Source organism: Pinus tabuliformis, chromosome X, assembly GCF_031772625.1.
Source record: "Pinus tabuliformis cultivar Carrire ecotype Pingquan chromosome X, CPIR1, whole genome shotgun sequence".
Classification (NCBI taxonomy): domain Eukaryota; kingdom Viridiplantae; phylum Streptophyta; class Pinopsida; order Pinales; family Pinaceae; genus Pinus; species Pinus tabuliformis.
This window is the reverse complement of record NC_142308.1, coordinates 802,354,035-802,372,899: the sequence shown is the minus strand read 5'-3', so window position 1 is coordinate 802,372,899 and position 18,865 is coordinate 802,354,035. Positions and strand designations below refer to the sequence as shown.

The 18,865-nt window shown below is 38.3% G+C and overlaps 1 protein-coding gene across 1 annotated transcript in view; it reads left to right on the top strand.

Annotated features, from left to right (window-relative positions):
* The first annotated feature begins 6,237 nt into the window (after positions 1–6,237).
* LOC149142231 (ABC transporter C family member 14-like) overlaps positions 6,238–18,865 on the top strand; it is a 56,853-nt gene continuing 44,225 nt past the window's right edge. The window contains 7 exon segments of the mRNA XM_089452916.1: positions 6,238–6,284; positions 7,842–7,935; positions 8,167–10,309; positions 16,880–17,200; positions 17,319–17,405; positions 17,706–18,362; positions 18,512–18,676. Coding sequence (XP_089309042.1) covers positions 8,171–10,309; positions 16,880–17,200; positions 17,319–17,405; positions 17,706–18,362; positions 18,512–18,676 — 3,369 coding nt within the window. The 5' untranslated portion in view covers positions 6,238–6,284; positions 7,842–7,935; positions 8,167–8,170.

The window sequence follows — 18,865 nt, the reverse complement described above, 5'->3', positions numbered from 1 at the left end:
CATCCAAGCTACATGCTTCCTGCAACCTGTCGTGTCGACCTCATCATGTGTCGTCCTCATGTGAACTACTGCCATGATACTCCAACAAATGCTAACACATCTCTGTACATGCCGGCCCCCATGTCTGAACTGGTCGGGTGATCAGTCCAACTATCACGCTCAAACCATGAGTATGCACTTCCTCATGCCACCATCAGTTGTTTGTTAGAACATCCCGTCACATCCTCAACTCGATCAAGAATCCATCTCCATATAAGTGTAAGCCATGCTCAGGTCCATGAAGTAGTCCTCATCTCATCTGCAACATGTTGTCCATGATGTTTGGTACCAATGTGCTACCTGAAATCAACCACATCTGTCCCAACATCATCATCCATATGTGTATCTCCTTAATATGAAGAGACCATCTCATCAAATTCCGACTTGATGTGCCACATCCAGGTCCATGAAGCAACCTCCATCATATCTATATGTGCCATGCCTCAAGTCTGTTATAGAAACAAGTATACACCTGTCTCATCTAACCATGTGCTGTCCATGATCATAGATCAATCAGCTCCCGTGTGTCAAAATTGGTTAAGTCTCGGCTCAACCCATGCCAAAGTGTTGCCACTAAGGCATCATCATCATTGTAACTCCATCACTCCAAAGTGTCTCGTACCGATCATCCACATAAAGTCACTGTTTCAAGCCACACCCATACATGTACTTGAAAGTATGCACCCCATCTTGCATCAAAGTCTCTGACCTCAGCTCCTCAATGCATCAGATCCTATAAGTCCACCATATATGAAGTCCCTAAAAGTCACAACCTCATGTCATCATGAGCTCCAGGAGTCATCTCCAACCAACACTCTAGCAAGCATACAAGTCTCAGCCCAAAGGTCTCTGCAAGATGCCTCAGCTCTTCATGTAGTAGGAATGCTCCATACTCTGCTCACAACTCCATCCAAGTCCATGGCCTTGTTGTACAACAGTGCACAACCTCTCCATTGGCTCATAAATAATAAGTCTCCATGTCACACCAGCAAATCTACCTGCACAACTTCCTTGCCTTGGCACTCCTCATTGGATGCCCATAAGTGACACCTCTACAAGTGCTGCTGCATAATGTCCTTGCATAAGACTATCATGCTCCATGTCTCCAACCTGATGTCCATGGCTAAGTTGCCCATGTAGTCCAACTAAGTAGACCCATCACAACAATCGGTCATCTTCATCCAAGTCTGCAATCTTCGATCTAGTGAACTCAGTCACCCAACCATATTGTCATCACGAGTCCCTTCCATCATAGCTCCCCACTAAAGGTTCCACCAAGACTTGCTCTTGGTCTCGGCCATGAGAAGTCCATCCAAGTATACTCAAGAGTGTGCCCTCCAATCTGTCTATGAGTCATGCCGGGCACTTAGCCAATTCTCCATGTGGCTAAAGCATGACCCAATCCTCCACAACGATCATCATGTTCCTCCCTTGTCACGGGCCTTTGTACCTTCTACCATAAGGTCACAATCAACCTCAACAAGTCCCGCAACAATCAACAATCCTTGCTTCTCCATACAAGGTCTCATCATAGACATCCATGGTAAGATGCTCCCTTACATCGGCAAACTACTTTTGCCCTTCCCTGCATATGGTTCATCTACCAAATGCTCAAGTGAAACACAAGTATTAATAGTACTTACATCATCATCATGAGGTTCCTCCATAGGAGTGTCCTCATCCATCCATGTCTACAAACCGCACGATCCTGGTTCAACTTGATCAATCTCAAGTTCATCCTCCATCATGGTCACATCTGCAACATCCTCAAACATCACGACTTCCTCTTCCTTGTCAGCACAATCTGCAACTTCATCTTGCTCCATTGTCCAACCAAGTTGAAGAAGTTCGTCTTCGACATTCCTTTCCAAGACTTCAAGTTCCTTTCAAATCCAGGGGTTCTCTTCTTTCAACTGCTTCAACCTGTATAAGGTAAGCAAGAGCTTCCCTTTGCATTCTTCTAAACCTGACATGCCTTTTCGTTCAACTTGGTCCAAGAACTAAGCTTCACCTCTGCTAAACCTATTTCACCATTCACCTGAATCACCCTGATATTCCACCTGTCACCTGCAAAACTTGAACTCCCTTTCAAGTCTTCGGTCTTCATAGAATCAACTCCTTAATTCAGTTCACCAAGTTTCCTGCAAAACTTGGACCAGCTCCAACCGAGCTCTGATATCACTTGTCACGAAGTGCAGGTGTATATCAGCTTCAACGCTTCAACACCAGCACTAGATCTGATACCAACTGTCACACCCCTACACCTGCGGTAGTCTTTCAACCGCTTATAGCGAGGTGTGGCACTACCAATCGTTTTCTTTTCACCAATACTTACGATTGTAGACTACGCCTAACATTCCATACTTAGTTTTATTTTCATTACCAAGTATTATTAATGTGTTCCTTTATACAAGTGAAAGCCCATAACATTCACATAAACAACATTATACAAGAGAAATGCACAACAGTATAAAGGGAGGGGCAACTCCCTACAATATGAGTCTACCCAAATCAATATATTATACAATCTTCAATGTTACAAAGCTTTACAAGTTAAATCTTGGGAAACCCCAAATTTACACTTAGCTAATTTTCAACTTTGGCAAACTCGGTTGCCCAGCTTGTCGGCGCCTTTGCACGGTCGCTGCACGACTCACCAACCCTTCGTTCACCTCGTCGCACGATCGTGTTGTTTGCCCAACTTGGGCGCACCTCCAAGTCGCCACACACGGGCGCCTCTACACGAGTCGCACCTCCATTCACAATCTCAACACTTCACCAAAAGTTACACCGTGCACACTTGCACGACGGGCGGGCGCTCACCCGAGTCACCCAAGAACCTATGCCAAGTCGTCGCACAAACCGGGCGCCACACCCGTGCACGCCTTTCTCCAATTAGTGGGCGACCCTGCCCGCGCCCTTCACCCAAAACCAAGAAACACAACTTAACTTCGTGCAGCCTTGCCCAAGAACGGGCGCATCACCAAACTGTGCCTTTCTTCTTGCGTCCACGCACTTAGACCTGCGCCTTTCTCCTTTTCATGAGCGAAGATGCTTGATCGATGAGCGATGGTGAAATGACTCCATCGCAAAACTTGTTTATATGGGTGGCAGGGCAGGTTAGCCTACCCAGCCGACTCGTCCTCCATGCCTCAACGCACCCCTACTCCGTCGCAATACCATGTCGGCTTGTCTTCAAGTATGGGTCGGCCTCCATAAGTCTTAAATCATGCCTCCACGCATATATAACCAACTCACCCTCCTCTCTATGCACACGCATTATAACATAATGCCATCGCATAAGTCTGAGCTCGCTCCTCGTTCAGACCGTGCTGTTCGTTCAACCCCCCAACCGCGCACCCTTCGCGATTGCACTTCGGGCAAAACGCGTTCAGGACTACAGGTCCTTACACTTAACCTCGACCTAGGGCATCTAAGCCCCTTTAGCTTGAGAAACCATGACTTAGGGCATCTAAGCCTTGATCACACCAAGCTGGTGCCACACCAACCCTTAACATTAGTGGATTTGTGCCCAGTGAGTTTGAACATGTGACTTTCACATCAGGGAGGGTCCACACCCTGTAGGAAATGGTTTTAATTAAAATTAACCAATTATGCATATACATTATTTTTTTATTATAACTGACATTATTTTTTATTTACAAAGTATTTTATTTCAGGCTTTTGTGATCCATATTATGAATGTTGAGAGATTTTTTTAGTAAAAATCACATAAAAAAAAAAAAACTTTATTTTTTATTTACAAAATATTTTATTTCTGAATTCAGTTTTTTGTTTTCCATATTATGAATGTTGAGAGATCTTTCCCTAAATATCACATAAAGAATTATCGTTAATTAATAAACATTTTTTAATTAAAATGAAGCAATATATGGAAATTAGTTGTAAATAAAGAATTCAATTAATTTTATTATTATTATTTTAATCAAAATGAAGGTCAGTAATAATAAAGTCAAATTTAGTAATTCTAAACAATAAAATTGAAAAATAGTAATAAGAAAATGAAAAAAATAAAATAAAAAATAAATAAATTAAAAACAAAATAACAATAATAAAGTCAAATTTAATTATTCTAAACAATAAAACTAAAAATAGCAATAAAAAAATGGAAAAACAAAATAAATAAAATATAAATCAAAATAATAGATTAACTCAATTTTATTATTTAAATCCAAAAAATAAAATAATATGGTTAAAAAATAAAAAATAAAAAAATACCAACAATGCCATTAAAATAAATAAATAAATAATATAAAAACTTATGAACAAGTACAATATATCTTAATATTTCAACTCATCTTGATATTATAATAATTCAAAAAAAATCTATTTTTTTTAAACAAATAATAAAATTGTAAATAAATAATTTAGAAATATTTAACCATAAAATTTAAAATATTTTTAAAATCCAATAAACCAAGTTTGCTTTTCATTATTAACCATATAACATTATATTTTATTTAAAAAAATATTAAATTCAAAATATTACGTTGTTTACAATATATTTTAAAATATATATTAATTACAATATATTTTAATATATATATTATTTTGCGCAGGGGGCATTTTAGTGACAGTAAATGAATGCATTGTTAAAACACTCTTTGCGATAAATCACTAGTTCAAATCCCATAAGTGGTTACTTACTCTCTATATATATATTATTTTAATAAAATAATAAATATATATATTATTGAGTATATCTCAAAATACATTAGATTAATAATATTACCTAAAATATTTACATTTAATATTACCATATAAATGTCTATATTATTGGGTATATCTCAAAATATATTAAATTAAATAATATTACCTAAAATATTTAGATTTAATAATACCATTGGGCTGTTAAGATTGTTGACTGCAAATAAAATTAGCGGCAACAATTCAATGTATTTACTGTTATTAGAGATCATTGAATTCCAAGCAATCATTTCACTCGGTCATAGAAAACAGGCTCTTTGCGTTGATACTGCTGAAGTGGAATGTCCTGGGCTTTGTGCGATTCCAGTGAAATAACCTCACCTGGTACCATGAAACTTCCCCAATACGTACTTTGATCTTTCTTCCTGGCCGTGGACGAGTTTTTTTGACCAACTTATAGTACTTTGAAGATTTGGTGATGGTTAGATTTCCAAAATGCCAGCTATCTGAGAAGGTTGGAAAATAGAATCTTTCACTTCAGTCCGATTTTCTTCCATTTTATAATGGAAAAAGAGGTCAAACGAGGCGTTTTCACAATTTTAAAATAAGATATGGTTGAGGTAGAATTTCATCTGCAAACGCAACTCAGATTTGGAAAATCCAAACAATCAGAGAAAGTCCAAACAGAAGCATCTAAGGAGAAGGGGACCCCAAAAAGAACACAAATACTTCACTGGTGAAGAGGATCACTTCAAATGCTCTGAATCCATAATACAGAGAGAGCTTTTCATGTGATGTATAAGCTGAGCATGCATTGAATATTCTAATACTTAAATAAATGAAAGATTAAGTCACAATATATTAAAATGATTTGAGTTTGCAGTACGTCACGGCTTACGACTGGAGAACTGCCTTGCACTCTTGAAATTATTTGGTGGGGTTTAACATGGAGAAACGTCATCATGCTTGGTCAGACCGGTTGGCTTATTGTGGGAGTCTACTGATTCTCTAGCTTTGGTCACATATGCTTTTCATAATGATTGATACTAATATATAGAGCAAGACATGAGAGGCTTGAAATATGGAAAATTTGTAGGAAAATCAATAAAATGCATTTTTATTTTATTTTACTTGGTAGCCAAGGCCAAATCATGAATTCGGACTTCAAGCAATTTAGGGTCCAACCTACCTTTCATTCGTTGTACGTATTTGACGGTGATAAAGGAGCACATGTATAGAAATTTGGTTTCGCTAACATGTGACTAATCACGACGGCAAAAGTCAACTTTCCTATGAAAATATATATTGGTCTCTATATGATTTTAATGCGCGTGTGCACTCATTAATACTAATAATTTTTCATTAGTTTTCAGGTTAAACATTTTCGATTTGTTTTTTTGCAACAATCGTATCCTTCATGTACCAATAAGTTTCCAAGATATCCATTGGAAGTTTCCAAGATACCCATTTGGCCAATGGATTGGTGCTGAAGAATACGCCTTGAAACCCCTCCATATTCTTACCGAGAAGAGAAGGACAAAGAGAAGTGTGGTAAGAAGCTGCAATTGAAAGTGAAAGTAAGTGGAATCGGAAAGAGCAGGCCACCTTCATAAAATATGCCATTTGAAATCTAACACCTGTCACGTCTTGTTTTCAGTGTTGTTTGGAATATAATAAATATATGCTCTATACTCCATTCCTCAGTCACTCTGCCATACAGAAGCTTACAGAACTTAATTTGGTCTCAATTTAGTCTCAAGCTTCAAAGATAACTACTGCTGTTGAAAGGTTGTACCTGCCTATGAAATCACACCCACAGTTCATAGATTTATGAATTATATTTCTGCACAGTGCAAGGTAGCTTGGTCAAATCCAACACCCCATAGCCCATTTTATGTGATAAAATTTCCTCAGAGTTTGTTCTTTCTTCTCTTAATATATTTTCGCGTACTTCTCCTCATCTCCTCTGTTTTTGTTTTGGATTTGATGAGGTTTGTTTAACACTAGAAAGAATGAAGACTAATGCATAAGAATACTTGTAACATATTTTTTTCGACTTGCTCCAAAGGCCAAGCTACCGACAGTGCTTTCAAGGAACTTTGAAAAATAAGTAATCTTTCCAAGGCATTGGTTCTCTTTTATAAATGTGATCTAAAATAATGCAACAGTCGTAAATTTTGATGCATTCTTCTCGGCAATGTTTCCTTTGTCCATGGTTTGTGATAAAAGCGAATAATTGTTAGTAAGAACAATTCCACATAGTTTGTTATGTGGGATCCCATTTTTGGGTACTACCTGCATTAATATCGTTCCATTTTGGGTGAACGGTTTTCCACTTTGTTTTGAGTTTCTTTATTGCATTTCATTGGAGATACATTAAGTGCATCTCTTCAATATTCGTTTTCATTGATGGCACCTCTTTACAGTTTTTAGTCACCCATTTAGGTTTTTTGGTCACATTTCTGAACATTAACATAATTTCTTTCGCATTATTTGGGAAAACCCAATTCTGTGAAGGGCTGTGTAAGATTTTCATTGTATTATAGGCTATTAAATTTCTTTATTTCCATATTCCCAATGTTTAACCATGAGATGTGAAGTATTTTGCTGTTCTGATACAATGAGTAAAAGTATGTATCTTCAAACTGTTTCTTTATTTTGACAACCATCCACTGTCAGAAGCCGAATGTCCTCTGGATTTAAAAATTTAAATCTCTACATAGGGAAAATTAATATGAGTGCTGGTCCGAATAGGCGTATGTGTAGCCATCCACTTATATGATCAATTCCACTTCAATCTTTTTGCTTTCCCAGTTATTGTAATTTCTCATGCTGAAATGTCAGCGAAAGATGATGGCCTTGCTAAATTTAAAAATGGCGTATCAGAAAGTTTTGTCTTAGCATGGCCCAAGCCACTGCCACTGGTCTGAGGCGTTTTGAAATATTCTTTACTTACAAGAAAATATCCTGCTTACTCTGTTTTGTTTTCTTTATGCCGCTGCAAGCACTTGTCAGATCAGAACTTCAAGACAAAACTCTCCTTGAACATCACAGATTTGCTGGTAGTAATTATGTTTCAGACAGATTGATTATTGACTAATACCAAGCACGCTTTTGTTGATGTGAATTTGCAGATATAGTCATTAATTAAACGCATACGTGATTCCACAGACATCTATTATAACGTGGAGTCTGCACTAACTTATGCAGAGCAACGAGTTACAAGAGGTGCATAGCCTCCTTCCTCTGAAATATTCCTCGCTTTAAATAATAAATATAAGTTCTTTTCAGTTTTATTGTTGTTCGTTTAGAAAATGCATCACCCCCTTTATGCTAATCCGAAAGGCCAGAAGGATTCATATCAGCGCCATCAGTTACAGTACTGCAGTACACCATGGTCTCCACATGCATGCCAACAAACAAAAATATCTCTGGCTAAACACAAGACTTTTGCTGCAGGGAAATGACCAGATCAGAAAGCTTCTTTTCATCAGCCTCAATGGTATGGATCAGCTCAGATTCTTGTGGTGGTTATCAAAAATCACCGGGCAACGAGTATTTTCTTTCCAAATTTTTTGGGTGGCTCAGATATGTGCTGCTGGCTCCATGTCCCCAACGTGAAATTGTCATCCTCGTCAACATTGGTTTCTTATTGCTTTATCTGGCATTCTTAGTGAAGAAATTACTGTGTTCACGAAAGATATCATCAGAGGAAAAATCACTCCCTAAAAACACCAATCTCCAGGGCCAGAGCCAGAGCCTCAAAGTTAGTCTCAAATTCAGAGCAACTTTAGTTGTCACAGGAATTGTAAGTTTATTGCATGTTGGTCTCTGCATTTGGAGATTTGGAAGACTAGGCCTTAGAACAAAATGGGCTATGCTTGAGGTAATATACACACTAGTCCAAGCACTTTCATGGATTGTATTTGGGGCAATAGTTGGACATGAGAAGAAATTCAAAGCTACAGCACATCCAAAGTCTCTATGTCTCTGGTGGCTTATCAATTTCATTCTGAATACGCTATTCTTGATCTCTGCAATCATCAGGTTCACGTCCACAACTCCTAATCCAGATAGTATTCTCCCTCTTGATGATCTTTTTGCATTGATAACGTTCCCTGCCAGTGGATTTCTGCTGGCATTAGCCCTCAAAGGGACTACAGGCATCACCATTGTTGAAGAAACAGAAGAAAAATTACGCGAACCTCTTCTGGATGGTAGCACTCTGAATCCTGGCACTGAGAAACAATTAATAACCCCTTATGCTACAGCAGGTATTCTGTCAAGGGCTACATGGTTATGGCTGAATCCTGTATTGAACAAAGGTTACAGAAATGCTTTGCAATTGACAGATGTTCCTGCACTGGCACCTGGTGATAGCGCTGAAAATATGTTTGAACTTTTTAAATCAAACTGGTCTAATGACATAGTGGAACACCAACACCCTGTACACCTTACATTGCTTCGATGCTTTTGGCCAAATCTTGCACTTACTGCATCCCTGGCCATTGCAAAACTGTGTGTGATGTATATTGGCCCAGTTTTGATACAAAAATTTGTTGATTTTACATCTGGAGATCAGAGCTTTCCTTATGAAGGCTATGTGCTTGTATTGATACTATTTTCAGCAAAATCCATTGAGGTTCTTTGTTCCCATCAGTATAACTTTCAATGTCAGAAGTTGGGGATGCTGATAAGGTCTACTCTGATCACAACTTTATACAGAAAGGGTTTAAGATTGTCAAGCTCCGCTAGGCAAGCTCATGGTGTTGGACAGATTGTAAATTACATGGTTGTGGATGCTCAACAGCTTTCGGATATGATGTTGCAGCTTCATTACATCTGGATGATGCCTCTACAAGTTGGGGTTGCTTTATCAATCCTGTTTGGAGTTTTGGGCATTTCTATGTTGTCTGGTTTTGTTTGCATGGCACTGATAATGGGCATTGTAGCTTGGGTATCCAAGAGAAATAGGAGATATCAGTTCCAATTAATGAAAATGCGTGATCTTCGTATGAAGGCAACTGATGAATTTTTGAATTATATGAGGGTTATCAAACTTCAGGCATGGGAAGACCATTTCCAAACACGTGTAGAGTCTTTTAGGAATTCCGAATATGAATGGCTCTGCAAATTTATGTATTCTGTTTCAGTGAATATAATTACTCTATGGAGCACGCCTTCACTTGTTTCAGTAGTGACATTCACTACATGCATTTTTGTAGGAGAAAAACTTACAGCAGGGAAGGTGTTCACTGCAACATCTATTTTCAAAATTCTTCAAGAACCCATTAGGAACTTTCCTCAAGCCTTAATAGCTATCTCACAGGCAATGGTGTCCTTGGATAGGCTTGACAGGTATATGACCAGCAAGGAGCTTGATCCTGAGGCAGTTGAAAGGTTACCGCCAGGCAAGGAGATTGCTGTTGCAGTGGAAAATGGTACTTTCTTTTGGGATGAAGAGGAATCCAAATCCACTCTTCAGAATATCAACCTTGAGGTTCAAAGTGGATCTTTGGTGGCAATTGTTGGCACAGTCGGATCCGGGAAGTCCTCTTTACTGTCATCCATTCTTGGGGAGATGCCAAAACTCTCTGGCGAGGTATAACTACTATTCCTACTATAATATTTACTTGCATCTCCATCTTCCTCTTTAGTCTCCACTACATTAAAAATATGTATTTATAACTTGATAACACTATCAAGATAATTGTTACAGAATTTGTTAGAGTTTCGTAGTCAAACTCAGGCCAGCAGAGAAAACAAGCCAAACTGACTTGCTGGCAAGTCAAACTTGCTTCTTGGCGAGTACAAAATTGCCATTCTTATGAGAAAAAATTAGCCTAGTTTGCCTGAGTTTTTCCTGTGTTTGAGCTGATCACTTACTCTCCAGCCTCACCCAAGTTTTCATGGAGCCAAGTTTTGTAACTATAAGAACCAAAACATGGGAAGGCTCCTCCTGCCAGAGAAATGTGGGATTGCAATAGGTACAAATCAAGGACAAATGGATATTGAAAAGAAGAAACTTGTACCCATCAGAAGTTTTGATTTCGAAGGACTCATATGACCAGTTGTTCTTAGTACAGTAAACTTAATTCATTGCAAGATAACCGGATGAAAGAAACAGTAGTCAAAAGTAACAGAACAGTAGCTGACTCGAAAACTGTCCCTTCAGAGGTATAACAGACTTTTTTTCTGTTAATTAATGATTCATTGATTCATCAAACATTATTTGTTCTCTTAGATTTCTTTCCCCCATTCAGACTAAATAGGTCTATTAGATTGAACAATAGTTCTCACCAATTTTGTCAGAAATCACTTAAATCTGGGATCTCTGTCTCTTCAACAGAAACACAATAAGGCTCCACATGGTAGTATAGTGTGAAATCAATATATGTAAGTGGCCTTGTTAAAGAAGGTCCAGTAGTTAGTGGTTGAGGCCTCATTAATGGAAGTCCATTAGGTGGTTAGGGTTTTCGTCAATTAGAAACTATATATATATCAGTGTTGAAAATATCGGTATCGGCAAAATATCGGCAAGGGTCCAGAAAATATCTTATCGGCAATATCGGCAAAAATATCGGCAAAATATCGGCAAATATCGGCAAGCATAAAAAATATTTTTTTCAAATTTTTAAATATAGCCGATATTTTGCCGATATTTTCAAAATATCGCGATATTTTGCCGATATTTTCCGATATTTGCCGATATTTTGAAAATATCGCGATATTTTCAAAATAGAAAATATCGCGATATTTTCTCGGCGATATATCGTTTTGCCGAAAATATCGCGATATTTTCGAATATCGCCGATATATCGCCGATATTATCAACAGTGATATATATATATATATATATATAGTAGTAGAAGCTATGTAATGGGTTATCAAGTGAATACTGTAGTATTTGGAGCTCTTCTCATGTTGGAGATTGCCTCCTAGAAAAGGCAAGTGAACATTGCATCTAGTTGGGAATATCAATAAAGGATTTCTTATAGTGTTATTTTCCAATTTTAGTTCTATTATTTGCTTTGCACAGCTGTATTCCATCTATCTTATTTAATTGCTTCCTGCATTTATATTATGCCTGTTTTGCTCTAAATATTCTATATCAACTAACAAGAAACACCACAAGTGGTCTTAGAGCACTTTCTCATGACAACACATGCTCCAGCTTTAGAAAAACATTATCTAGGTTAGAGATGTGTTTCAACATCTTTAAATAACACAAATATCTATCATTCAATGGGAAAACCTATAGTTGGGGAAGAATACATGTAGAAAATAATAGAGGCATCACCTTGTTGAACACCTTTGTAACATCTGTTGGCACCCCTTTGAGTAGCACTGCATCAAATAACATCTGTATATGGAATTATTTTCCATGTTCCTTCAGGTATATCAAAATTCCCCTATGTACACTTGAAACCAACCTTACATAACCCTATTAGTCATCCTATTGCCATAGTACATGGAGAATAACACTTGTGGAGATCACTCTCACATACTAGGGAATTGGGTAGTATGACTAAGGGTATAATCTATCCTCGTTAGTTGGTGCCATGAAAGGTTCTGTTGAGCACTATTGATGGAAAACCTAGGTATATTAAGAGCTATAGAACTTGACACTCCTCTATCTTAGGACCCTACAAATCCTAGCCTCTTTCTACAAACCATAGCTTTTGCAACACATGTAACAAAGTCCCTATACATTTCTTAGTATCAAGAGTTTTGAAATTTCATCAATGCAGTAATACTCCCCTCAAATTGAAAAAATGTCTAGGGCCTGCCAATACCATTACAGGAGACCTAGCTCAACAAAATCCTTGTCCAACATCGATTGCTGTGGTGTCTCTTTACAGTAACTAATTTTTCCTTTCTTGTGGACCCACTCAACCATTAGTTGTGGACCCTCTTAACAAATTTCTTTTGGTACGCTGATTATATTGGGCTAAGATTTGGCTAACCTCTTTGATGGACCCAATGGTCCCATGACAAACACCCGTAGCATGTCAGCCATGAGGAAGTACAGAAAATAGTTGAGTCTTTCACCTAGTCAATTAGCAAAATGGAAACCAATGTCTTCCCTCACATTTCACATATCCCTCATTTTCAAGCCAATGACCCCTTTTCAAAAGCTTTTCCATACAATGGTAGTTGATTATTTCTGTAGTGGTTGCTTTGATATCTTTGAGCATGTAGGAATTGCCATTCTCTTGGAAACTCATGTATAATTCCAGGAAATCCATGGTGATAGGGCCTAGTGTTCTTACCCATTCATCACCCAAAAAAAAATCACAGCCACCCATTTCAATGGCAAGCATGTGGCATCCTTGTGAGGGAAGACATACTGGTTTCCGAACAATTCCTTGTAATCAAGGAGGAAGAGGTGAGAATAATACTAGGTGACAAGTGGCAAGTGGAAATATATCATAGTGTATTTGTAAAGTTCTAATTGTAACTCCCGTGTTTAAGAGACAAACAACCACCAATGACCCCATTGATTTCTCCTTCAATTACTCCATTGATTGACTTCATTATATTTTGGATTTTATAGAATACAATATATCTACATTTGTGGCATTCCTCTCTTGTAGTCTGCCTCCTGTTTTTTAAATGCCACTTATAATACTTCAAGGAAAAGGCACAATTAGTTACATGTGTTATAATCATCTTATTTTCGTAAGTCTTCTCATCTTTGTTTGTAAGAACATGTAAGATATTGGGCCAAATCTTGCCATCTTCTAGCAACATTTTGATCGATTGTCAAATGATTAGCACAACCTAATGTGCATCTTTGACCCATCTAAGCTAATGTGAGTTGGGATGAGTTGAGGTTGGGAACTTAAGTTCCTTTTCCAATCGAAGCAAGAGAAGGTCATTTTCGTTGCGATTATCAATGACCATATATGCTAGTTTGTGCTTGATTTGACAGTTCTATGTGAAAAGAGCTTCCTTGTTGCTGGCAAGGCTATCTCTGGGCATTAGCATTAAGTGTGGAATGTAGTTGGGATTGTTAACATCAACATCTAAGTCTCCAACCTCTCAATAATGCTTAGAAAGGAAGTATTTTTCCTTTTGGAGCTCTTTGGCCAAAATGTTTGACATTCCTCATTGGAATGGATTATGGGCAAGCTTTCTATTATAGGTGCCATATTTCTTCTTCCCACAGTGGGTAGAGGATACGGAATTGGTTTCTCCTTTGTTCTACCCAATATTGTTGGGCTGAGTAATTAGTAGAAAGAAAATGAGGACGAAATTCCCTTCATCTAAAAGAATTGAATGGTCTTATGTAACTTGGCTTCAATCTTGGATCCAATTTTGTAATGTTCCTAAACAGGAATATAAGTGATATATAAAGCATGCAAACAATCCAATGATCAGAAAAACGAAATAGACACACCCATGGAAACACTAGAAATAGAGAACTACTGAGCCATTTTATTACTTCTTCGAGAGAAAAATACAATAGTAAATAGAATGGTGCACCTAGGCTTGTCTCAATGCACAAGCATGACAAAACCTAGGTGAGAAAATGTTGAACTGAAGGCTGCTCCAACTGCTGCACCAAACTGAACTGCGCTGCCCAAAAAACTGCTCTGTCTGTTGACTTCGAAGGGCTGGAATCCCTGCTTCCCGTGCTCAAAAAATTATGATATTTCAACTCCTTACTCCATGGCCTAAACCAAGAAAAACCCACGAAGGAATTGAGCTAGTTTAGACTTCTGAAATTCGACCCCCAAGGAGCCCAACCTCAGCTGCAACTGCAAAACTCGGCCTGCTGGATTGAGGCTGTAAAACCTCCTGGAAAGTGCCCCAAAACTCTGAGATGATCCCTCCTACAAATATCATGACTTCCCGGATGAGCTTCTGGGTTGTAGCTCTTGCCCTCAAGATCCATGAAATTTCTGAACTAGCCCTTTGCACTGTCTCCCAGGCCTGGAATTCGAACTGCTGGGTTGCTGGCTTCTCTGGCTCCAAAACTCACACTGAATGTTGGCCCAATACTGTCCTTCAGGTTCCTTGGCTCCTCCAGCAATTGGTTGATCCAAGGTGGCTCTATCTCCCTCTGCGTTGTTCTCATTGTGACCCAGAAATACGCACTTCTTGAATGTAGCTGAGTGACCGTGCTGTGGATACTCCCCGGAACTCCTGAAAATGCTTGTGGAACTGCCTTCCTAGGGTGGCACTCAAAGTCCCTTAAAGGTAATGTTGAATCTTCGGCTTGAGAGATTCGTGGCTGAACAGCCAATTGACTCGGCTAAGCAACTCGAGCAAACAATAAAGTAAATTCAATATACAAGGATGAATGAATGAACCAAATGAGAGCCTCCTCCTCCTTATGACTTTGTGGGCCTTCCTTGCCTCATGTGGGCCCTTCCAATCAGCTATTTGAATTCCCTCCAAGCCATTCGAATGGCCTAGTTCGAATTCCCACGTGGGTGGCCCCCACCTTCCACTAGCAATCTAATTTAGCCACAATCTATCCTAAGTCCCTAAGTCGAAATTGCTGGGTCCTTTTCCTTGGCCAAAAATGTGCAAAATTGTGTAGATATGAACCTGTTACAAATGTATTTGGGAAGGGACATGACAAATTTGCATAATATGCTCCGAGGAGGAAATAGAAGAAACTCTAACTTATTTCTAATACTAGGGAACAACTCACAAAAGAATTTGATGTAGAGGGTATATTTTGGGCCCTTTGAGGCTCTACCTTGAGTTGGGAAAGAGATCCATATCTGGCTCTCCATTCCTATAAAGATCTGGCCTCCTTGGGTTATTTTGGTCAAAGGAAATATTGAGACTTTGAGGCCACATTTTTTCTTCATTTTTCCATTATCTCCATTAATTGACTCCCTCCTTTATAGTTACCCTTGAATGCTCCCCCCCACCTCTCCCCCAAGGAGAGGAATAATGAATCAATCAACGAGGGCATTTAATGGCAGTACATTCTAATCACTTGGTTTTCTCCCTCACAATGTCTTAGATCTAAGCTAGCATTTTATGCTAAGCATTTTTTGCAATTTAACAATCTGATTGTTTGTCCAACTACATATGAAGGCACTAGTCCCATGGACTCAAGATTCCCCTCATCAACTAAGACCGTGCTCCCACCATTTACGTGTCAAGATATGTATCATTAGATTCCCTGAGAGGACAAGATTTGTTGACACTCCTTCTAGGAGGTGGAGACTAAAGAGCACTTCATGTTTCAAGTGCCCCATCTACTAAGAGATTCGAGGGATATTGCATTGCTTCTATGGCGACTCTAGCAAGTCCCTTGCAACCTTTCTTTAAAACCCAAAACATAGATGCTTATCCTGATAATGCAAGATGTAGTTAGTAGTTACTAATAGACAAGTTTCCCTACAAGGACCTTCAAGGCCTACTTGGTTGACAACTCCACCTCTCAACCATCAAAGGCATGAAGAGACTGGATACAGGTTGTCGCTAGCATGGACAACAATAGATTATTGAAACGGAGACCATCAACATGAGATATCATGAGACCACTTCATCCCACTGCTCTCCACAGTCTTGGTTGATTTCTAGAGGACTTGTCATGGTGCAGTGCTATCATTGGGTTGTTTTAACTTTTCTTCTCCTAGAGAATTATCTATTTCACTTTGTAAGATTACCCTTTAGGTTCCCTCCATGTTTCTATTTTAGATTTCTGTCTACTCTTTCTCGTGCTTTTCTTTTTTTCCATAAACTCAGATTTTAGAAATGCTTAGGGGATGCTCTACTTCTGTTCCAAATGTTGTTATTCCTAGTCTTATTGACCTATTTTGGTTATTAATCAACATTAATATAATTTCATTTCATTTTGAGTTCATTTGTTTTTTTGATGTCCACTCATTAAACAGGTCTATTGGTTTGGACTGTAGTTCTCAGTTTTCTGTAATACTTTTCTTCAACCTATTATCTCTGTTGTTGAGTTTGCTGTTTCATAAATTTTGTCTATTGCACAATGCATATAACTCTTCAAAAGTGTCAACTGTCATCCAACTTATATTCACCTAAATCACATAACAGTGGATTCTTTTCTTATTCACAGTGAATAATTTCTTGCTTTGTTCAGGTTCTTCTCAAACTTATGTTTCAATCAATTTGCTCAGATGTTGTCATCTAATATTTGTTTGAACATTTCTTTTCATTACTTGTCATACAGGTAAAGGTGAGTGGTAGCACGGGGTATGTGGCGCAAACATCATGGATACAGAATGGGACAATAGAAGAAAACATTCTATTTGGATTGCCCATGGACTATTGCAAGTACCAGAATGCAATTCGAGTGTGTGCACTGCAAAAGGATTTAGAAATGATGGAATTTGGAGACCAGACTGAAATTGGGGAGCGAGGGATCAACCTTAGTGGTGGACAGAAACAGCAAATTCAACTGGCATGAGCTGTTTACCAGGATACAGATATTTATCTTCTTGATGACATTTTTAGTGCTGTGGATGCCCATACTGGTTCTGAAATTTATAAGGTAAGAACAATTAGATTGTCATGTATTACTGTCTATTTACCTGCCAGGTTGATTTACCATATAGAAGAATTCATTGGGAATATTGGAGATTCAATCTTTCTAATTATTCATTTCGCAGGAATGCATACGAGGTGCTCTAAGTGAAAAAACAATTTTACTGGTTACTCATCAAGTAGACTTCTTGCATGGGGTAGACCTAATTTTGGTAAGATTCAATGCTACCTTCTCTTATCCTGTAACTAATAAAACCACATGCAAATCTTCTATTATTTTACTGTTCAGTAGACATATATTATCTCAGAAAATTTGTTTGCTTCTCTGATTTTTAATTCTGATTATAACAAAGAATTCCCGAGAGCAATAGCTGTATACATCAGATTAGCATGACTGGCAGTCTGGCATTGGTGGATACACAACTGTTGCTAAATTGAGTAGTTTAACATGATGTAGCCAACCTCTCGAAGCTCAGCATGATCTGTTTCATTTATTCCTGATTTACAAACAGGTTATGCGAGATGGCATGATAGTGCAAAAAGGAAAGTATGATGAACTTTTGGAGTTGGGCACAGATTTTGGGTTACTAGTTGCAGCTCATGAGGATGCCATGGGATTAGTTGAAACAGGAAATGTATCTACAACTCATACTGCTGAAAAAGAGCTGGAAACCATTCCAGAAGGGCAAATCAACGAGCACAGAACTAAATCCAGAGACCTTGTCCAAACTGTGCCCAATCAATCACATACTCCTGTCTCAAACATCAAAAAAGGAACAGCAAAGCTTGTGGAAGAAGAAAAAAGAGAGACAGGGCATGTCAGCTGGAAGGTTTACTGGTTGTATACAACCAAAGCATACGGCTGGTACATTATTTTAGCATTGTTTACAGTTCACATGGTATGGCAAGCTATTCAAGTGGCCAGTGATTATTGGCTAGCACATGAAACGTCGGATGCAAACAGTAAATATTACCAACCAAAATTATTGATAGAAATATATGCCCCGCTTTCAGCAGGAATATGGTTCTGTATATTTTTGCGAACCATTTTAGTTACGAGATTTGGACTCAAAACCACACAAATATTTTATAAACAAATGCTCGGCAGCATTTTCCATGCACCCATGTCTTTTTTTGATACAACACCATCGGGAAGAATTCTCAGCCGGGTAAGCGTTTATCATGTGTTGATGATTTTGATTCATTCAAGTAGTTCGGGACTAGGAAAAATGTCCCAACTTCAGATTCAGCAATTAAAAATCAGAGATTTATCTAGTATCCAACCTGTCTCATTTTCTGTTTTGTTTTGTTGTTGCAGTCATCTACAGATCAAACTTCTCTTGATCTTTTCCTTCCTTTCTTTTTCGGGACATGCTTCTCAGCATACTTTACTACGATTACCATTATTGGTGTTACATGCCAAGTCGCTTGGCCAACTATTTTTGCGATAGTGCCACTGGCTTGGATAAATGTTTGGTACCAGGTAAGCACTGTATATTGTAACCGATTTAATTCTTCATAGAGGCTGCTTTAGTTTTTCACGCAGCAAGCCAAATTTTGGACTTGCATATTCTATATGCTGTTAATGGTGGCCGCAAAAGCAAGCTTACACCTCAAAGGAAAATTTTTATGGCTAATATTTGCTATGCAACTATTCCATTTCACACTATTC